This window comes from Eulemur rufifrons, chromosome 30 (assembly GCF_041146395.1).
Source record: "Eulemur rufifrons isolate Redbay chromosome 30, OSU_ERuf_1, whole genome shotgun sequence".
NCBI lineage: Eukaryota > Metazoa > Chordata > Mammalia > Primates > Lemuridae > Eulemur > Eulemur rufifrons.
In genome coordinates this window covers 20,159,773-20,180,989 of record NC_091012.1, presented here as the reverse complement: position 1 = coordinate 20,180,989, position 21,217 = coordinate 20,159,773, and the positions used below count along the sequence as shown (strand labels likewise).

At 53.3% G+C, this 21,217-nt stretch overlaps 2 protein-coding genes and 1 pseudogene across 4 annotated transcripts; 1 reads left to right on the top strand and 2 right to left on the bottom strand.

Moving 5' to 3' along the window:
• Nucleotides 1–639: 639 nt before the first annotated feature.
• On the bottom strand, nt 640–9,663 carry DNASE1L1 (deoxyribonuclease 1 like 1). Its single transcript, XM_069462816.1, has 8 exons — nt 9,565–9,663; nt 4,371–4,583; nt 3,939–4,027; nt 3,770–3,856; nt 2,033–2,133; nt 1,778–1,890; nt 1,450–1,698; nt 640–1,349 (listed from the first exon to the last, which is right to left on the bottom strand). Exons 2-8 carry the CDS (start codon nt 4,503–4,505, stop codon nt 1,203–1,205), a joined length of 921 nt encoding a protein of 306 aa, XP_069318917.1. The 5' UTR covers nt 4,506–4,583; nt 9,565–9,663; the 3' UTR covers nt 640–1,202.
• Nucleotides 6,722–7,745, bottom strand: LOC138378815 (KH domain-containing, RNA-binding, signal transduction-associated protein 3 pseudogene; annotated as a pseudogene).
• A 1,998-nt stretch (nt 9,664–11,661) lies between the features above and the next one.
• TAFAZZIN (tafazzin, phospholipid-lysophospholipid transacylase) lies at nt 11,662–19,996 on the top strand. 3 transcript variants are annotated; one of them, XM_069462817.1, is made up of 10 exons: nt 11,662–12,055; nt 12,221–12,349; nt 13,351–13,396; nt 13,643–13,728; nt 17,779–17,859; nt 17,937–17,978; nt 18,260–18,322; nt 18,490–18,542; nt 18,917–18,994; nt 19,144–19,996. In XM_069462817.1, the coding sequence occupies exons 1-10, from the start codon at nt 11,947–11,949 to the stop codon at nt 19,243–19,245; spliced, it is 789 nt and encodes a 262-aa protein (XP_069318918.1). In that variant the 5' UTR covers nt 11,662–11,946; the 3' UTR covers nt 19,246–19,996. The 3 variants fall into 3 exon arrangements, with proteins under 3 accessions (XP_069318918.1, XP_069318919.1, XP_069318920.1); XM_069462818.1 differs by lacking the exon at nt 17,937–17,978 and adding an exon at nt 14,311–14,380 and having other exon boundaries at nt 13,643–13,748; XM_069462819.1 differs by lacking the exon at nt 17,937–17,978.
• The last annotated feature ends 1,221 nt before the right edge of the window (nt 19,997–21,217 follow it).

Genomic DNA, 21,217 nt, shown 5'->3' with positions numbered 1-21,217 from the left:
TAACTGGTTCGGGTAGGTATTTTCTGTGTGTACCTACCTTGGTAACCAGCCTCAGCTGGGCCTCGCCGTATGCACAGAGGGGTGGAAGAACGTGGACTGACGGCACCCCGGGGTGGTGGGAGAAGGGCTGCGCAGCAGTTACTGCAGACACCAGGGCTGTTTCCAGGCTATTCATTAACTGCATTATGTGAGCTTAAACATTTTCCGTTGTTCGCTAGTTTTTTTTTTTGGGGGGGGGTTATTTTGTGTAAGTGCATATCTCCCCCCTTTTATTAATATTTACTAGGGGCCGGGCGTGGTGGCTCACGCCTGTAATCCTAGCACTCTGGGAGGCCAAGGCAGGTGGATCGCTCAAGGTCAGGAGTTCGAGACCAACCTGAGCAAGAGCGAGACACCCCCCCCCCCATCTCTACTAAAAATAGAAAGAAATTATCTGGTCAACTAAAAATATATATAGAAAAAATTAGCGGGGCATGGTGGCGCATGCCTGTAGTCCCAGCTACTCGGGAGGCTGAGGCAGTAGGATTGCTTAAGCCCAGGAGTTTGAGGTTGCTGTGAGCTAGGCTGACGCCACGGCACTCACTCTAGCCCGGGCAACAGAGCGAGACTCTGTCTCAAAAAACAAAAAACAAAAAAAAAAAACCACAAATTTGCTAGGGTCTTAATGTTTTCGTGTTGATTCATGAGTCCTGTATACCATAAAGGTAGCCTGTTGGCATATCTGCTACACACAGAATATCCTTCCAATCTGTCTTTTTGTTCTCTGTGTAAGTTTCCTTTCTGTCACGTAATAAAATCTTTTGATCAGTTGTGATTCCCCTTTCCGAACCCTGCGGGAGTTTAGCCAAGATGCCTCCTGGGCCCTCTCCTCCCCTCCCCCAGCCTTGGAGCCTGCTTTGTGTCCACTCCTAACACTACCTGGGTAGGGATGGCACGGGTCCAGCCTCAGGGCCCCTGGCTTCCTTTCCTAATACCAGGCACAAGCCCAACCAGAGAACAACAAAAGCCAAACCGAACGAAAGGCAGAGGAAGGAAGGCTGCAGTCACATGGGGCAGTGCTACAGTCATATGGAGGACGGTTGCAGCTGAAGGCTCCCAGGAGTTGCTTCAGCCCCAGGGTGGGACGGATGGGGGAGAACAAGGTTTGAGAGTCTTAAAGGCAGTGTCATCATCGTATCTGGTAGCAGCAGACCCTGGGAGGTTCAGGCCCCAGGGCTTAGCTGAGGGGACAGGAATGACAGAGCAGCAGCGACAGCAGCAGCAGAAGTAGCCAGGCTGAGGGGCTGGACGCTGTGCACTGCCTGGCTCAGCTCCACCTCCACAGGGTAGTGGTCACTGATGTTGAGGGCCTGCACACGGGAGACAGGACAAAGCGTCAGTGCCTGGGCTGAGGGGCTTCCCTGTGACCCCGTTCCTGTCCGCCCTCCTTGTGCCAGCCCTCCCCTTTACCTCCTCCTCAGTGAGCTGGAAGCTCCTGGGGAAGTCGAAGGCGGCAGCGGCCTGCAGCAGGCTCTGGCAGCGCTCCCCATGCAGCACGATGCGGTCGTAGGTGCAGTGGGTACTGGCCCGAACCGTGGTGTCTTCCCCGTCGGCAATCACCCAGTGGAAGCCGGGCTCAGTCCGCAGTACCAGCTCATCCAGGCGCTTTTTTGTCAGTGAACCACAATCAGCATTGAAGTCCCCGAGCAGGATCATATCCTAGAAACGGAGCAGCGGTCGGGCCTGGCCACTGGGCCATCCTGTCCTGTTCCCTCTCTTGTAAACTGCCTGGCCCTACCTTGTTCTGCCAGTGCTGGGAGACATCGAGAAACACGTCGTATAGGGCATTCAGCTCCTTCTCTACGGCCTTAGGAGTAGTATGCAGCGGGACCAGCACCAGGCTAGGAAGGACTATAAGGCCCAGGGCCCGAGGGCTGCCACCCACTCCCAGCCCTTCTTCCCTAGCCTCCTCTGGGTGACCAAGCCCCCAGTGAAGCCAGCCAGACCCCCTTCCTGCTCCCACGTACCAGGCCCACCCTCCTTCCCCTCCTACCCTTGCTGGGCAAAGTGAACTGGGCCACAAAGGGCTCCCGGGCAAAGAGATCATCTTTGTCGTTGTACACGTAGTAATTCAGGACCTGTGTCTTCTGTGACCTAGGAGGACCAAGGGATGGGAAGCAGTGGCCCCATGACACTGATTTGGGCTCGTAAGTGCCAACAGCGGAGGTGACACTCAGGTAGGTGCCCTCCACCAGCAGCCCAGTGGGAGCCCATCCTGGCTTCATCCATTTCACATAGGCACAGCCTTCCCAGCCTATTTTTCTAGAACTTAAAAAATTAGATATTCATATTCCATAAAATTCACCTGTTTAAAGTGTACAATTCCATGGTTTTCAGTACATTTACAAGGTTGTGCAACTATCACCACAATCAATTTTAAAACATTCTCATCACCCCCCCCAAAGAAACCTTATATCCATTAGCAGCTACTCTCCATTCCCCTTCCCCCAGCCCTCGCAACCACCAATCTGTTCTCTGTCTTGTAGATTTACCTATTCTGGATATTTTATATGAATGGAATAAAATAATATGTGGCCTTGTGCATCTTTAGCACAAGGTTTTCAAATGTGTCTCTGTGCTTCATTCCTTTTTATGGATGAATAAGATTCCGTTGTTTGTGTATAGCACATTTTGTTTATCCATTCATCAGTTGGTGGACATTTGGATACTTTGAGGTCATTCATCAATTGATGGACACTTTCACTTTGGGGCTGTTATGAGTGATGAGCATTTCTGTGGGGATATGTTTTTGTGTCTCTCAGGTGGATACCTAGGAGCTTCCCAGTTATTTTGGAGCAAATGCCAGACATATAATTTATTTATTTATTTATTTATTTTTTGAGACAGAGTCTCACTCTGTTTCTCAGGCTAGAGTGCCGTGGCATCAGCCTAGCTCACAGCAACCTCAAACTCCTGGGCTCAAGCGATCCTCCTGCCTCAGCCTCCCAAGTAGCTGGGACTACAGGCATGTGCCACCATGCCCGGCTAATTTTATATAAATATATATATATACACATATATATAGTTTTTTAGTTGTCCAGCTAATTTTTTTCTATTTTTTTTAGTAGAGACAGTGTCTCGCTCTTGCTCAGGCTAGTCTCAAACTCCTGAGCTCAAACGATCCTCCCGCCTCGGCCTCCCAGAGTGCTAGGATTACAGGTGTGAGCCACCACACCCGGCCTCCTTCTTTCTTTTTTAAAGACAGGGTCTTGCTCTGTCACCCAGGCTGGAGTGCAGTGGCATGATCACAGTTCACTGGAACACCAAACTCCTGGCCTCCAGCCATGCTCCCGCCTCAGCCTCCCAAATTGCTGGGATTACAATTGTGAGCCACTGCACCCAGCCTCTAATTTCATCTATATGGAGACACAGGTCTCCTTCCCTGACAGTCTCCCTTGCCCTCTTGATCCTGACTCCAAAGGGCTCCTCCCCCTCAACCTGTCCTCCCATAACCAACCCCCATTGAACCGATTCCCAGAGAGGGGGTGAGCTACGCCCTGAGCCCCAGAACCTTCCACAGGGGAGAGGAAGAGGGAGCCCACATTTGTGCATGGAGAAGGAAGGCCTGCTTACATGGACACACTGGCTAGGACAGAGGATGGGAAGATGCCAGAATAAAACTGTTGAGGAGAAAAGGCATGCTGAGAAGGTAAGGCTGCCCAGGAGGGTGGGTCCTGTAGCCATTGAGACTAATGAGCCAACTCGCAGCAGGGCCAACCCCTGTGCTTACCGATAGACATACACATACTTCTCCATGTACGTACTGCGCCCCAGCAGGGGGCTGCTCAGGGACTTGTAGGGCCCGGAGCCATCAAATCTGCCAGGAAAAAGGAAAGCCAGGGTTAGGGCTCCCAAGCCTCTTGGTGGGCCTCTGATTAGATCCACAGAGCCTTCCTCACCGGTTGAGTTCTCGAAGCAGGAGAGGGATGGCGCTGCCAGAAGAGTCCACCACCTCCTGCAGTACCATGATATCACAGCGAGCCAGGATCTGCAGGACACCAGAAAGGCCAGCTCTACCCAGTGCCAGCTGCCCGGAGAGGAGGGCAGTGTACCTGGGGAACTGGCACTGGTGTGGCTAAGAGTGTCATGGCTTGCTAGTTGCAGCCCACAGAAAACAGTGACTAGAAAGGACCTCGGAGAAGTTTGAGTGCCATCCCCACTCACACCCCATTTACAGAGGAGGAGACTGAGACCAGTGGCAGGTAAAGAACACGCTCTGCACTGCATCTCTCCCATACCCTCTTCTCTGGGACATACCCCTGGTCAGGCAGGGCTGTGGGCTTTGGGTCACAGTCCTTAGGGGCACAGCTTCCCTGAAGCGAGGAACCTACCCGAACTAAGGTGTCCATCACTTGCTCTCTGGCTACCTTGGCCAGAGTCAGCCGCTGGGCATTGAAGGCACAGATGCGAAAGGCCTCGGCCCCACTGGCCAGGAGGACGAGCAGGATTGCGGCTGGGCAGTGCATGGCTGCTTGCGGCTGCTGGACCCCCAGAGGAATCCAGGTTGCTCCAGGGTGTGCTCCCAGCTGAGCTCAGTTCTGGTTCTGGAAGGACATGGAACAGAAGCCGCGCTTGCTCTGCTGCTCAGCAGCGCTGCCAGCCTGCAGGTCTCCTACCTCTCTCCCCGTGGCTACCTGCCGACATCTGCACATACGGCATGGCCACATTCTTTTCCTTTCTTAAATTATAGTAAAACACAGCATTAAACATACCATGTTAAACATTTGTACGAGTGCAGTTCAGTGACATTGAGTATATTCAGTGTTGTGCAACCCTCACCACCATCCATCTCCAGAACTTTTTCATCTTCCCAAACTGGAACTGTCCCCATTAAACATGAATTCCCTGTTTCCTCCCCCACCCCCACCCCAGCCCCTGGCAGCTACCATTCTACTGTCTGTCTGTATGGATTTGAATACCCTAGGGACTTCATAGAAGTGGAACCATACAGCATTTGTCATTTCGTGACTGGCTCATTTCATTGAGCATAATGTCCTCAAGGGTCATCCGTGTTGTAGCACATGTCAGAATTTCCTTGTTTTTAAGGCCGAATAATATTCCATTCTTTATATGTACCTCATTTGGTTCACCCATTCCTCTGTCAATGGTCACTGGGTTTCATCCACCTTTTGGGTATTATGAATAGTACTGCTATGAACATGTGTGTATAAATATATAGAGTTCTTGCTTTCAGTTCTTTTTGGTATATACCCAGAAGTGGGATTACTGGATCATATGGTAGTTCTATTTTTAATTTTTTTTTAAACAGAGTCTCACTCTGTCACCTGGGCTAAGTGCCATGGCATCATCATAGCTCACAGCAACCTCAAATTCCTGGGCTCAAGCGATCCTCCTGCCTCAGCCTCCCGAGTAGCTGGGACTACAGGCATGCGCCACCATGCCCGGCTAAATTTTATATATATTTTTAGTTGTCCAGCTAATTTCTTTCTACTTTTTTGGCAGAGACGGGGTCTCCCTCTTGCTCTGGCTGGTCTTGAACTCCTGAGCTCAAGCGATCCTCCCACCTCGGTCTCCCTGAGTGCTAGGATTACAGGCGTGAGCCACCACGCCCAGCCTCTATTTTTAATTTTTTGAGAGATTGCCATACTGTTTTCCATAGCAGCCGCATCATTTTACATTCCCACCAACAGTGCACAAGGGTTCAACTTATTTTATTTTACTTAATTTAATTTATTTTTCTTTCACAAGTTTAGTATCAAGAAGAGCTATTGCTTAACACTACAGAACATTTCAAGACTTGAGTTACAAAAGAATACTTCATTATTTGCACTTGTAATTGGCTTCCTTTTTTACGTATGTTGGCAAGACAAAAAAACTAGCATATGGCTGAAAGATAAAATAACTAAATTCTATGGAAACCTTTAAAATGAAAAGTGAGGCGTATGTTAAAAGAATAGATTAACATATTTAGTAAACTTAGTTTTTTGTTTAACACTACTTAATCAAAGTTTATTTATTTTTATTTATTTTATTTTTTTTTGAGACAGTCTCACTCTGTTGCCCGGGCTAGAGTGCCGTGGCGTCAGCCTAACTCACAGCAACCTCAAACTCCTGGGCTCAAGCGATCCTTCTGCCTCAGCCTCCCGAGTAGCTGGGATTACAGGCATGCACCACCATGCCTGGCTAATTTTTTCTATATATTTTTAGTTGTTCAGCTAATTTCTCTCCATTTTTAGTAGAGACGGGGTCTTGCTCTTGCTCAGGCTGGTCTCGAACTCCTTAGCTCAAATGATCCACCTGCCTCGGCCTCCCCGAGTGCTAGGATTATAGGCGTGAGCCACCGTGCCCGGCCTAACTTTTACTATTTTTAGTAGAGATGTGGTCTCACTCTTGCTCGGGCTGGTCTCGAACTCCTAACCTCAAGCTATCCTTCCACCTCAGCCTCCTGAGCTCTAGTGATCCTCCTGCTTCAGCCTCCCAGAGTGCTAGGATTACAGGCGTGAGTGACCATGCCAGGCCTAAAAAAATTTTTATTTATTTATTTATTGTAGAAACAAGGTCTTGCTATGTTGCCCAGGCTGGTCTCAAACTGCTGGTCTCAAGCAATCTTCCTGCCTCAGCCTCCCTAAGTACTGGGATTACAGGTGTGAGCCACTGAGGTTGGCCGGAAAAAATTTGCTTTGAACAGTATACAGGACTGGTGGAGATTGGCTATTTCACATCAGACAGTACAATCTCTGTCACATGGCTGGTCTCTGTAGAGGCATCCTTTGCTGTCCTTGCTGAAGGTCCTTGTGTCTTCAGTCAGTCCATTCCTCTTGCCCGTAAGAATCGTGAGTCTCCACACTGGGTCAGAGTCCATAATCATAGTAATCAGTATCACTGGGCTGGGCAGCTACAGCTGTTATCATCGGAATCATAACTCCGTTCATCATAAGCAGTGCCATTTCCATCATCACAGTCATGTTCTCCAGAGGTCTCTTGTGTTGAGAGTGGCAGTAGTGGTCTGTACCCAGTTGGGGGGACTCCTCTTGCTCTGGGAGTGAGAGGTCCTCTTTTCTGTTCACTGGCCTTCAGGTAGAAAGAACTCCCTTAGGAGTTGGTGCCCCTCTTGGGACACCAAATCCAACCAGCTGGGCTGTGACTTCTCCCCTTCCCCTGGTTAGTGCTGGGGTTGGTGCACCTCTTGCATGCAAGGTGGGTTTCCCTCCAACCACTGGAACATCTGCATTTTCTACACTGCTATTCCAATATGATAATTCCTGGAGCTATGCTTGCCTGATCTCATCATTCTAGTTAGGGATGAGGAACTTACTGAGTTCTCCCAAAGTACGTCCCATGGGGCCTCTTGCAGGTGGGGAAATGCTTCAGTGAGAACATGGAGATCATCATGGAGGTGGAAGTACTTAACTTCTTCACTTTGCCTCAACTCTTCTTCTTCTCCTTTGCCTTGTCTCTCATGGAATCTTTTCCTAGGGTGGACATTTTGGTCAAGGTTTCTTCCTGTGAACACTTCAGAGAATGACTATGTGGACCCTAAAGATTCCCCAAAAAGTTGAACTTACAGGAACTGTTTTACAGGAATTAACACTTTCTGTTCCAGCTTCATGTTCTTATTAAACACCACATCAATGTATTTTTCTTCATCCTTGTCTTCTCCTTTCTGACACCAGCTGCAGAATATGCCTGAAGGAGGGGTCCAGGGAGTCCTCCACCATCATCTCAAGCAAGCACTTCTCCTCCATGCTCATCGGCTGCCTGGGGCCCTGGACGCAGGCTCGAGGCGCACAGGCTGCGGAGGGCCAGCAACCGCCAACTCTGCCCGCGCCTTCAGCAGCTGCAGCCAAGCCGGGCGGCCTGCTGGGCGGCGGTGACAGCGGCTCAGAAGTGGGAACCGGTCGCTTGGCCCCCATCCCCCGTGGCCGCCGAGTGCCCAGCGCCAGTGGCCCCCGCGCTCCGGGCGCGGGCCGGTACTGCCAGGAGGGCCCTCAGGCTGGGCCGGCGGCGCACTGGACGACCCTGAGGCCGTCTGCGGCGAGCCCCGCCAGCCCGCCCAGGCGTCCGAGCTGCACCCGCCGCTCTCAGGCTGCCGCGGCTCTGCAACCGGCGCCCTCAGCAGCGCGGACCTGGGGACAGACAGACACCGCAGAGGCGGCCAAGCCGGGCGGTCGGCTGGGCGGTGGCGACAGCAGCACAGCCCCAATCGGATCGCCGGGGCCGCCAAGTGCCCAGCGCCAGCGGATCCCAGGCAATGGGCGCGGGCCGGCGCGTCAGGCGGGCCCTCAGGCTCAGCGGGCGGAGCACTGGGCCATCCGAAGGCCATCGCGGGCGAGCCCCGCCAGCCCGCACCGGCGTCGGAGCTGCAGCCTCCACCCGCTCCCTCCTTCGTTTAAATTGCTGCATAGTGTTCTCCTCCAGACACACTGACTACGTACGGGAGATGCAGCCAACTGTCAACTCAGGGAGGCTCAGGTGCTTATAACCTCACTTCTATCAGCAACTAAAGGAATATCTTCATGCATCTCTCTCTCCCCACTTGTGACATGTTATGTTTTATTTTGTTTTGTTTTGAGACAGGGTCCGGCTCTGGCACCCAGGCTGGAATGCAGTGGCATCATCATAGCTCACTGCAGCTTCGAACTCTTGGGCTCAAGCGATCCTCCCGCCTCAGCCTCCTGAGTAGCTGGGACTACAGGCATTCACCACCATACCCAAGTCATTTTTAAATTTTCTGTAGAGACGGGGTCTCACTATTTTGCCCAGGCTGGTCTCTGACTCCTGGGCTGAACTGATCCTCCTGCCTTGGGCTCCCAAAGTGCTGGAATTACAGGTATGAGCCACCTCAGCCTGTGAGATATTATCTTTAAAATAGAGTCCCAGCAGTGGAATTGCTAGGTCCAAGGGTGTATGCATTTAAAATGATCTTAGATATGGCCAAATCATCCCCACTGCAATGTGTAATGGGGCCTCTTTCCCACGGCCTCGCTAGCACTGGCAAGCCCTTCTTGTTCATCTTGTGAGCTAGAGCCCCCTCTTTCTGAGCGTTTCTGGGTTTGTCTTTGTCTCAGGCTCACTCCGACCTTGCAGGACTCAGCCCCTGACTCCACTCCCTGTCTATGTTGCTTCCATTCCAAGGCACTTCCTGCCTCTCCTGTACTCTGTCTCTGTCTCCCTCTCCCTCTCTTTGTTCCCCACCCCCTTTCTGTCACAGTGTCTCCCGCCTGGCTGGGCTTGATGCCTGTTTCTCCCTGAGCACCTGCTCTGTCACTCATGGTACTTTGGGTTCCCTGCCCTGGTGCCTATTTTGGGATATATGTGGACATTTGGGCAGCCCTGGGCTTACATGGGCCAGCTTGGAGGTTCTGGGGCCAGGGGCCCCCACGAGGGCTATAAGCAAGAAGAACCAGAGAGCGCGACTTTTTCTGGCGTCAGCCCAAAGCTCAGCCCGGGCTCCCAATACCAGCCTTGGGCCCAGCGCTGGGGTTCCCTTCCCCTCCCAACCCGCCCCCCAGGCAGGGGGCAACTCTTCTTCCCTCCTTCTCTCTGCCCAGAGACCTCCCATACCTGCACAGACCAGCTTGTCACCACGTCTGCCTCAGTCTTAAGCGGATCGCGACACTCCCAAATCGCAGCTCCTGCCTGCTTAGGGACCGGAGAGGAAAAAAGAAGAAGCGGCTGTCTTCCCTACTCACCCAGCGGGGCGGGGCCGGACGCCCCACCCTTGCCGATGGGCAGCCCCGTCCGGGCTCCGCCCCGCCGCCCACAGTTCCCAGGCCCGAGCACAGGGCCTGGGAACTGCCGACCTGCCCGCCCACCTTCCTACCTAGACCCCGCCTTGCCTGGGCCGGCGTGGGGCTGCGCTCTGGTAGAGCTGGGGCTGCAGGAGACGACAGACCCGTGAGTCACTAAAGCGTGGCAGGCTGGCCGCCGTCGCGATGGAGCAGCAGCAGCCCCTTAATGGGCGGCTACCTGTGCCAAGGGCCCGGGGCAAGAAGGAGCTGGCGCCAGAACGGAACGCCCGCGATGCGCTCGCCCAGGCCAGGCGCTAGGCCCCCAGCCCGGGCTGCCTCCAGGTAGCAGCGGTGCTGAAGGCGCAGGAGGTGGAACTCGTGCCCAAGGCAGGGGCGCCCTGTGGCGAGCCTGGGCACCCCCGAGGACAAGCGCCTTCTCTCCGTGTCCTCAGGCGCTAGCCCTGGGTGTGGCTGCACACTCCTGAGTTAGGGTGTATTGAGCCAAGCGCTCCAGAAACCCAAAGTGAGGGACAGTCCGCTCACTGTCTGCCCACGGTTGTGGAAATCAAGGGCAGACTGAGGAACTGTCCCAGAGAGAAGGGGACTACAGAGCTGGCAGTTCAATGCCCCATAGAGTCCTGCAGTGATGCTGTTGGGACAACTGGAGGATTCGGACAGGGTCTGCAGGCAAGCGGTGGATCCGAGTCCGCTCAAGTCCTCATCAGATGGTTGTAGTGCGGTCATGCAGGACAATGTTCCTGTTGGTAGGACCTACTGGCTAATGGATTGGGCGTGGTGATGGGCAGAAGGTTGGAAAAAATTTTTAAATCAATAAAATTATGGTTTAAAAATAAAAAATAGACTGCTTAGCGGGTGAGGGGCTTTCTTTCGAAGTGATGACCATGTTTTAGAACTAGTTAGAGGTAGTGGTTGACAACTTGTGAATGTACCGAGTGGTATAAAATGTTATGTTTTTATATTACATATAATATACAATATCTTATATATTACCACATGTTATACCTTACATATCCTATCACACATTACATGTTACATATATATAGTACAATCATGTACTATTGTAATTAAGTAGAATTGTATAATTGTGTAAAATTACATAATGTAATATATAACATATACACATTGTAAAGACATTATATATAACATAAGATGGTATAAAATACTATAAAATGGCTAATTCTATTATGTGAATTTTACCTCAATAAAAGTAAAGGGGAGGGCCAGGCGCGGTGGCTCACGCCTGTAATCCTAGCACTCTGGGAGGCCCAGGCGGGAGGATCGCTCGAGGTCAGGAGTTCGAGACCAGCCTGAGCAAGAGCGAGACCCGTCTCTACTAAAAATAGAAAGAAATTAGCTGGACAACTAAAAATATATAGAAAAAATTAGCCGGGCATGGTGGCGCATGCCTGTAGTCCCAGCTACTTGGGAGGCTGAAGCAGGAGGATTGCTTGACCCAGGAGTTTGAGGTTGCTGTGAGCTAGGCTGACACCATGGCACTCTAGCCAGGGCAACAGAGCGAGACTCTGTCTCAGAAAAAAAAAAAAAAAAAAGTAAAGGCGAAAAAAAACAAATTAAGTAAAAGTGCTCTGCCAGCCCAGGCCTTTAGTGATGTCAGATAATCGTGCTGCGAAGCCCGTGTCATCTGCAGAGATTTTTCTGGGGATGAATTAAAGAGACAAAAGGTTTGGCTGTAGAGTGAAGTCTTGTAAAGAAAAAAGAGACAAAAGGGAAGCTCAGCCGGCAGTCTGGAACCGGGATCCGCGCCAGGGCGGGGCGGGGCGGAGCCACGGCCACGCGGCCCGCGGGCCCGCCCCCACTGCCATCAAGCAGCGCGGTGCGTTTTGCGACAGGCGGTGGGGAGTCAGGCGCTGTCGCGGGCTCGCTTTCCGGCGTGTGCGAGCGGCCGATGGCTGCCGTGGCCTGCTCTCCCCATCTTTTCCGCCCCTCGCTGCGACTGCAGCTTTTGACCCCGGGAGCGGCTCCTCTGTGGCGAGAGAGCAGGGCCAGGTGCAGCTCTCGCCTGACCCGCGAGGTGACCTTGGTTGAGTCCCCTGTCGCGCCGTGCCGCCCATCTGTGCGCGGGCCTGTCAGAAACCCCTCTCCTGAGCGGTTAAGGACACAGACCTAGAGCGGCCCCACGGGCTGCCCAGTGGCAGGGGGAGCTCCGGGCCGCTGCCGGCGGGGGTTGGGGGAGATGCCCCTAAACGTGAAATGGCCCTTCCCCGCGGTGCCGCCGCTCACCTGGACCCTGGCCAGCAGCGTCGTCATGGGCTTGGTGGGCACCTACAGCTGCTTCTGGACCAGTGAGTGGGCCCGAGGCCGAGGAGGCGTCTGTCACAGATCCCATGCCCGGCCAGAGTTGGGGCTTGGGGTTGCGGGTGCTGGCAGGGGCTAGCCTGGCAGGGGTAAGCCCTGGGCCCGGTGGGGAGAAGGAGGCTGAGACCCCTCTACTCCTCCTCTCCCCTCAGAGTACATGAATCACCTCACCGTCCATAACAAGGAGGTGCTGTACGAGCTCATCGAGAACCGAGGCCCTGCCACGCCCCTCATCACCGTTTCCAATCACCAGTCCTGCATGGATGACCCTCATCTCTGGGGTACCTGGTTCAGTGTGCTGGGCACAGGGAGGAAGGGAGAGAACTCAGGATGGAGCCAAACAAAAGCAGGACAAACTCACTTCTCAGCGGCTCTTTGTGTAGTCCTGGCACTCTTGTTTCTGGTGTCCTGCCCCAGGGGTGAAAGTCTGATTTGTGGCCCCTTCAGGATGCCCTCAGGGAACATGATTTGGAGAGGGCCTGAGAAATTTAGAAGGAATGAGGAACTGGCCACACAGCAAGGTCTGAAAGCTTCTTTACTCTGATCAGGCCTGTGGAACCCTCTGTTCTCTAAACTGTTGAAGGTCTCACAGAGTCTTGTGAACATGTTCGGGGATGATAGGGTGTCCTGTTGAGGAAGCTCTGGGCCAGGGGCTGGAAGACCTGTGTCCTGGTTCCAGGTTTGCCCCTGGCTAGGTTTGTAGCCTTCAACCAGCCCCATTTAGGAGCCTGGTTGCCACACCTAGAAGTTCCTGCTCTGTGACTTCATGGGAAGTTGCTTGGCTCCAGTAACCAAATGGCTGGGTGGAGGGGTGCCCAGGACCTCCACATCTGAATGTAGGCATTAGACTGTCCTAGAGCTCATGGGGGGCCAACTGGACACACTGGAGCCTTTCAAAGCTCACTCTGGCTGCTGGGTGGAGAATGGCCTGTAGGATGCCACAGGTGGATCCTGGGAGGCCTTGAAGCTGTCCAGTAGCCTAGACTAGGATGGTGGCAGTGATAGTGGAGGGAGAGCTGTAGAAGAATGGGCATTGTCAAAATATATTGGAGAGGTAGGCAGACCAGATGCAGTGACTAGTAAGATATGGAGAGTCGTGGAGAGGGAGGAGCCAGGGAGAAAATAGGGGTCCAGCCCAAACGTCTGAATATGGCACTTTGGGATGTAGGGAAATGGTACTGCTGCCACCCTTGTTCTTCATTCTCTGAAATGGGATGACAGAAAGGGCATTCCTTGGGGACAACAGAAGTTAGGGCATGAAGCCTTTCCTCTCTTTCTTTAGGGATCCTGAAACTCCGCCACATCTGGAACCTGAAGTTGATGCGTTGGTGAGGAGGAATGGGCCCCTCACAGTGGGCCTGACAGCCCCCACCCGTCTCTGCCCAGCTTTGCCCTCCTCCTGCTCTGCCCAGGAGGTGGCGTCCAGCAGTCCAGGCAGGGCATGGGGTGGGGCCCCCACAGGCCCTCCTGTGCCTCCCTTCTGCATGCCGATGATGTCAGGTCTCATGCTGGGGGTGGGGCGGGGCAGCAGGCTGCAGAGGAGGTGGAGCTGACTACATCTGTCCCTGCTCCAGGACCCCTGCGGCTGCAGACATCTGCTTCACCAAGGAGCTGCATTCCCACTTCTTCAGCTTGGGCAAGTGTGTGCCTGTGTGCCGAGGTGAGCTCTTCCTCCAGGGAGTGCAGGGAGGTGCTTCTAGGGCAAGGAGGCTGGTGGCCAGCACCTCTGTCTTGGAAGGACCCATGGGGGACAGGCAGTCCGGGAGCCAGTGTGAGGCCCAGCTCCATCATGAGGCGGCAGAGGCTGCTGGAGGAGGGATGGCTTCTTGGAGAGCCCTCAATCTCTGCAACTGCCCGGGGATCGTGTGGAGCTGGAGCTCTAGCGTTGGAATTCAAGGAGGCGTTATCCACAGCCCCTTCTCTCAGGGAGGTCACTGGGCGACTCACTGAGAGCAGTGCATTGTCATCGGTCCATGATGGTGGTAGCATGTACTGGGAGGCCAGAGGGCTTTGCTTCTGGGAGAACAAACAGACTCGTGGGATGAAGCATCTGAGATAGAGTGACTACTTGGGACCTCTCAAGAACCCCAGGGAGGTAGGGGCCGTTTTGGTCCCCATTCTCCAGATGAGGGGTTTGGAGGGATTAAGCTGCTGGCCCAAGGTGATGGGCCGAGAGGTGGCAAAGCCAGGTTTCGAATCTAGATTGCTTTCTCCTCTGGGGAAGCAGAATTTTTCCAAGAAGATAACGAGGGGAAAAGGTGTTTTGGACACAGGCAGGCACATGCCAGGTGCTGGAGAGGTGAGACAGAAAGGTAGGAAATGTAGGTTGTGGACAGAATGTGAAAGTTCTGGAATAGTCCTGTTAGGAATTTTGGGCTCTACTCTCTGATCAGGGGGCTAACATGCTTGCATCTGTGGTTCAGAGAGAGCATCCTGGCTGCTGGATGGGAGCGCGGTGTGTGTGTGTGTGTGTGTGTGTGTGTGTGTGTGTAGGGAGCCGGGGTCAGCGCTGCTGCAGTAATTCCCGTAGCAGATGATTGTGGCTGGGCCTCCGGGGGTCACTGTGGAGAGCTGGAGAAGGGGACTGCTTTGGGATATGCTCTAGAGGCAGAGTTGGCAGGACTTGTAAATGGATTAGATGTGGGATGGGGTGAGGAAAAGAGAACTCAAAGCCGACACCAGGTGTTTGGCCTGAGCCTCCAGGAGGATGAGGCAAGCGAAACACAGCATGGGGTTGGGGAGGGAAGAGGGTGAGTCCCGTTCTGCATGTGCTGCATCTGAGGAGCCTGTCGCCTGTGCAAGGGAACAGTCCCAGAGGCAGTGGGATATGCAGTTCTGGATCTCAGAAGAATGATCAGGAATAAAGATATTGGGGATTCAACTACAAATGAAGTCATGGACTTAGAGGCAAGATTCTAGAGGGAGCAAGGAGAGCGAGCAGTGGCCCAGGACGGTGCCTCAAAGCACACAGGGAGAGAGAAGCCACCAAGGTGGCAGGGTACAATGTCCAGAGAGGAAAGAAGCAAACCAGGTGCCTATGGCACCATGGCAGCCACACTGACCCTGGAGAAGCCATTCCCATGGAGTGACGGCCCCAGGAGCCAGCCTGCTGTGGCCTGAGAGGGCTGGTGGCACTGCAGTGGGCAGGAGAGTATAGACAGCGGGGGGCGGGGGGGGGGCCACTCTTCCCAGAGGTTCCCTTGTGAGGAAGAAAGGAAAGGAGGGAGTAAGCAAAGGATATTAGAGGTCAAGGGAGAGTTTATTATTTCTAGTTGGTGTAAGTAGAACATGGCAAAACCCCATAAAATAACCTCAAATAACAAAAGGGCTTTTATTTATTTATTGATATGAGCTTTCTCAAGTTGAATCAAAAGGACTTTTAATGGAACATGGCGGTGCCTACCCCTCCACTTCTCTAGTCCCATTTCCCAGAAACAGCCCCTTGGAATGGTTCCTCTTTTTGCTGCTTTTGGAGGCTACTTCTATCTCTGTAGGAGAACAAGCAGAGGCCCCAATGTCTTGGCAAATGACTGTGGTGTTGTTTGTTGCAACCTGCTCTGAGAAATGGGGACTCTGCTTATTTATTCCCTGTCCCCGAGTCTCAGTTCCTCCTCTCTGCAACCTCAGGCAGAGGCTTTTCCATATCCACTTCTTTATTTTTCATCTGCATCTAGGTTTTGTTGTACCATTAGAAACAAAAAGTGAAACCTTAATCCCAAGCACCTTCGTTGAGAGAAAGTGGGTGGACAAGTTACTTAGCAAACCCATTTGGCATGCAGCAAAGATCTAATAATAACACATGATTAAAGTAAAGGACATATTTGACATACTTTGTGTCTGTGTTGCAATAAATTCCCCCCCCCTTTTTTTTTTTTTTAGACAGAGTCTCACTCTGTTGCCCAGGCTAGAGTGAGTGCCGTGGCATCAGCCTGGCTCACAGCAACCTCAGACTCCTCGGCTCAAGTGATCCTCCTGCCTCAGCCTCCCGAGTAGCTGGGACTACAGGCACGCGCCACCATGCCTGGCTCATTTTTGTATATATTTTAGTTGTTCAGCTAATTTCTTTCTATTTTTAGTAGAGATGGGGTCTCACTCTTGCTCAGGCTGGTCTCGAACTCCTGAGCTCAAACGATCCTCCCGCCTCAGCCTTCCAGAGATAAATTCCCTTTTTCTCCATAGATTTTGTAATATGATATTTAAGTACTCAAGTGATTTTACACAAGCTATACAAGTGGGTAGCAATAGCATTTGCAAAAGCTAAAAATTATGAAGTGTTGCTCCAAAAGAATATTATTATTATTTTTTAATTCCAATTCCAATCAATGGATAGATCATACCAGTGGGCTTTAGTAGAGAAGGACCAGCACCTATGAAGACCACCCCCTGCTACATACTGCAATCCCAAGTAGGGAAACCACTGCTCTTACTTGGATTTAAGTGGGTAATCAGTCACTCCCCACCTCTAGCCCCTGAGTGAGCCGCTGTGTCAGGTCCCTATTTGGGTTAGGATGAGAATCCTGGATCCCTAACTGGCACCTTCCAAAGAATCAGCCTTGCAGAGAACAGGTTTAAAGTCCATTTCTTACTACATCAACCAGAGAGATTCCTAATATCTGTCTCTTTCCCTCTTTGTGATAGGGCTGCTTTACTCCCCACCTGATAAGATGAGGATATTTGCTATACTCCATTCTTTCAACCTCCCCCCTTCCTCTTTCCTGCTTTTGTCCATCATATGGTTACTTTTCCATCATCGAGGTTTATGAGATTCTTACTGGGTACTGTTGTCTCCAAGCGACACCAAGATGCAAGCCAGCACACAGCATCAGACATTTGCCTCTGTGTTGTGGCTGACTGCTGGGCCACTTAGGCCCAGGTTTGCATTTCTTTCTCTTTGGTCTAATGTCTGTCTGTCTCCTAAGTGGAAGGCTGCTAGAATCAGCGGCAGCTTGACTCCACTTTTTTCAGTCTATCAAGTTTGAGTTTTTCCCAAGAGGCCCCCGTAAGGGAGGGTCTCGTTTACAGGGAAGCCTTGGGAAGAAGGGAGCAGCAGGAGGGAGGAATGATGGAGGCTGAGGCCTCAGGCAGGTGCCCCGTGAGGAGTGCCCGTGGAACTGGCTAACAACCTAGGAAAAGGTTGCGAGGCTGGGCTTGGTTGGCTTCAGCAGTGCCCTCTGGGCTAGGGGCAGCACATGGCAGGATCACCCTGGGGTGTCACATCCAAGGAGAAAGGGAGGCCCTGAGAGTGGTGACTGGCAGCTGGGACCTGGCTGGGGAGGGAAGGTAGGTGGTGAGCTGACCTGGGGGGGCGGTATTTGAGGGTGTACAGGTATATGTGGCCGAAGCAGCTTAGCAGGTGAGCCACTGAAAGGGGGGCCATAGGTAGGTGGAGGAATTGCCAAGTTCAGAATCTGAGTAGGAGATGTCTTGAGATGATGCTACCTCGTATGGGACAGACACTTGAGGTTTAGAGTATATTGTTGAAGGAAGGAAGTCAAGGGCCACAGTGTGCCCAGGGGCTGAGCAGGCCCTGGAGACAGTCATTGGAGGGTGTCGGTGTGGATGGCACAGTGGGGCATGAGGAGATCCCTGAGCTGCTCCTTCCTTCCCAGTAAGTGGCGGACTGATGGGGAGAGGCCTTAACGCATGGGCCTGTTTCACTGACACGGCCACCCCTGAGGGGGACTGATGGGGAGAGGCCTTTTGTCCTCAGGAGACGGTGTCTACCAGAAGGGGATGGACTTCATTTTGGAGAAGCTCAACCACGGGGACTGGGTGCACATCTTCCCAGAAGGTCAGCGGGCTGGCGGGTCAAGCCCCCATGGTGAGCGGGGTGGGCTGCTGAGCCTCACCTCTGTGCTCTCTCGCCAGGGAAAGTGAACATGAGCTCCGAGTTTCTGCGCTTCAAGTGGGGTAAGGGATGCTGCCCCTGGGCACGGCTATCTTCCCAGCCCAGAGGTGGCCCTGTGGGACCCTGGCTCCTGCCCCCTCTGGGCTGGGTTGCACTGTGGCAGATGGGTGTGTTGTAGCGGCAGGGAGGGACAGGTGCTGAGATAAGGGCTTGCCTTGTCCAGAGGCTAGCCTAGGGTAGCTGGTTGTAACTGGGGGATGTTGGGTGGCACTGGCTGTAGGCTGGCACAGAAGCTTGGCCCAGGACCCAGCTTTTGCCAGTGTTTCTGCCTCCCTCCTGGCAGGAATCGGGCGCCTGATTGCTGAGTGTCATCTTAACCCCATCATCCTACCACTGTGGCATGTTGGTGAGCCTGGGGACGAGGGCAGGGAGAGTGGCTTCCCTAGGTGGTGTGGCGGGGCAGTTCTGCTGGGTGGCAGAGAGAGGGCATCTGGGGTGCGGAGCCCAGGACACCCTCTGGTCCCAGGCTGCCCTACTCCACCCTCATCTGGCCTTCTGTCCACTGTGCTGCAGGGATGAATGATGTCCTTCCTAACAGTCGGCCCTACTTCCCCCGCTTTGGACAGGTGGGTAGCAGCTGCTGACCTTTGTCTGTCTGTTTGCCCGTCTGCCATCTGCCCGGTGTCTCCCATTCAGCATCACAGAGGCCGGATGCAGAAGGAACTGAGCTTAAAGCTGTAGCAGGGAGACCAAGTGGGACACAGGCAGGGACTCTCTGGCACCGAGAATGTTAGAATGAAAGCCGAGGAAATCAGGCCGGGGCAGGGTCAGACCCTAGGGTTTGGGACAGGACAAGTCATCTGCAGTACAGATTCTAGGACTGGGATGGCCCTTGGAGCCCCGCTGCCTCGTTTTAAAGAGGGAGCGTGGCCCCGAGGGAGCACGCAGCACATCAAGGGCAATTCCCCCTGCTCACTCTCGGCGGCTGGGCTCCCCACAGAAGATCACCGTGCTGATCGGGAAGCCCTTCAGTGCTCTCCCTGTGCTCGAGCGGCTCCGGGCAGAGAACAAGTCAGCTGTGAGTTTCCTCCCCAGTTTCCCGTAGCTGTCCTCAGCCCCCCGCGTGGGCTACCGGTGGTGTCTCTCCCCTCCCATCCCCCCTACCTCCCACGGTACCTGGGCCATGCTTCCCGAGGGGTGCAGGCCAGCCCTGCTCCTTTCACTCAGGTGGAGATGCGCAAGGCCCTGACCGACTTCATTCAGGAGGAATTCCAGCACCTGAAGACTCAGGCAGAGCAGCTCCACAACCACTTGCAGCCTGGGAGATAGGCTCCGCTGGGCTGGGCTCTGGCCCCCCCTCAGCCCAGGCAGCAGCGGGCTCTGAAGCTCGGGCAAGAGGCGGCGCTAGGACCCCAGCCCCAGCCAGGTTGGCTCTCAGTGCTGCCTTTTGGATTCTCGCCCTGCACTGAGCTGGGCTGGGGATGGACTGATGCTTTCAGCTCAGATATGGTTTTCAGAGATGTGTTCATAACCCTTACTGGGTGCCCTGTCCCAGCCCTTCTGTGGTTCTTCAGTTAAAGAAATGGCCTCAGCTGCTCCTCCCACTTGACCAGAAAGGAAGGAAGAAGCTTAGGCAGGGGCCTTCTTCCTTCTTGCCTTCAGATGTTCTCTCCCAGGGGCTGGCATCAGGCGGGAGCATGGCAGGCAGGTGAGCAAGTAGTTCGGTGGCAAAGCGGGTGGCCCGGTTGGAGCTGTGAGAGGGAACCATGAGGCCCCTCGGCCTGGCTCCCACCCAGCCTCGCCCTTGCCGAACCAAGAACTGCTTACTGCCAACTCAGGGATGGCCATGAGCCACATCTTCTTTCTGCCCGAGCTTCCCCCACCTGCAGGGCCTGGCCTCGGGTGGGCTGCAGGCAAGAAGAGCAGCCCTTTGCCAGAAATCAACCCCAGCCAGATGGAGCCCGTGGCGAGAGCTGAGGTCTGGCTGCTTGCCCCCATGCCAGGACCCACCGACAACTCCATTCTTTCTGCCCCCCAGCATCACTGTCGTCCTGGGGCCGGGGTTTTCATGTTTTATAAAGAAAACAATAAAGTATCTGTGCTGATCTGTTGTACCTCTGGCCTTTGGCGTCTCTGTAAGGGTGGAAATGGAAGGCAGCTCACTGGACAGGAAGGCTGGACCCTTAGTGCCCTGGGCAAACGGAGAGCGCTTGAGCAGACAGGCACTGAGGTCTCATTCTGCACCAGTGACTTAAGGCTTCACTTATTGTCTGTAATCCCCATAATGACCTTGTAAAAGTAGGGATTAATCTCCCCATATTGAAAAGGAAGCAGAGTGAGGCTAATGGACTTGCTTTGAAACCCAAAGATAGCCAGGTGGGTTGGAGCCACACTTGGGAGAGCCCTGACTATGAAAAACCAATTCGATCCTACTTGGGCCTGGTTGACAGGAGGGAAGGTTGCTCCGAAGGGCCCAGTGAGTGGCCAGCCATGAGCAGGGTGTGCTATGATCAGGAAGTGGGAAGGGGGACACCTAGGCTGAGCTGGGGACCCTGCATGGAAGCAAAGATAGATGCAAGGTGGTGATGCTCCTGGACTCCCAGAAACAAAGCAAATCCTCTATGCTCAGTTTAGGCCCTCTGTCCATAGATTAATATCAACCAAGAAGACCTCACAAAGATCACCAAACATACAAAGAAATGAATCACTGTACTTACGTCAGCAGAAACACAGGTTGGAACCCTTGGGTACTTGTGATATAGATAGGGTCAGATCAATATTAAAAATACATATAGGCCAGGTGCAGTGTCTCATGCCTGTAATCCTAGCACTCTGGGAGGCCGAGGCAGGAGGATTGCTTGAGGTCAGGAGTTCGAGACCAGCCTGAGCAACAGCGAGACCCTGTCTCTACTAAAAATAGAAAACATTAGCTGGGCCTGGTGGCATGTGCCTGTAGTCCCAGCCACTTGGGAGGCTGAGGCAGGAGAATTGCTTGAGCCCAGGACGTGAGGTTGCTGTGAACTAGGCTGATGCCACAGCACTCAAGCCCAGGCAACAGAGCAAGACTGTCTCAAAAAAAGAAAAAAAAAAAAAGACAAACAGAAAAATACTATAATAGAAAAGTGGGCCGGGTGCGGTGGCTCACGCCTGTAATCCTAGCACTCTAGGAGGCTGAGGTGGGAGGATCGCTTGAGCTCAGGAGTTCGAGACCAGCCTGAGCAAGAGCGAGACCCTGTCTCCACTAAAAATAGAAAGAAATTATATGGACAGCTAAAAATATATATAGAAAAAATGAGCCGGG

Excerpts from the sequence above, each read along its gene's own strand:
- DNASE1L1 (XM_069462816.1), bottom strand. The coding sequence starts at position 4,505 with ATGCACTGCCCAGCCGCAATCCTGCTCGTCCTCCTGGCCAGTGGGGCC. Across the intron at positions 4,028-4,370 it reads TGATGGACACCTTAGTTCGG|ATCCTGGCTCGCTGTGATAT; the intron begins GTAGGTTCCTCG and ends GGTGTCCTGCAG. Across the intron at positions 2,134-3,769 it reads AAGTATGTGTATGTCTATCG|GTCACAGAAGACACAGGTCC; the intron begins GTAAGCACAGGG and ends TGGTCCTCCTAG.
- TAFAZZIN (XM_069462818.1), top strand. The coding sequence starts at position 11,947 with ATGCCCCTAAACGTGAAATGGCCCTTCCCCGCGGTGCCGCCGCTCACC. Across the intron at positions 13,749-14,310 it reads GTGAGCTCTTCCTCCAGGGA|ATAACGAGGGGAAAAGGTGT; the intron begins GTGCAGGGAGGT and ends TTTTCCAAGAAG. Across the intron at positions 18,543-18,916 it reads ACTTCCCCCGCTTTGGACAG|AAGATCACCGTGCTGATCGG; the intron begins GTGGGTAGCAGC and ends GGCTCCCCACAG.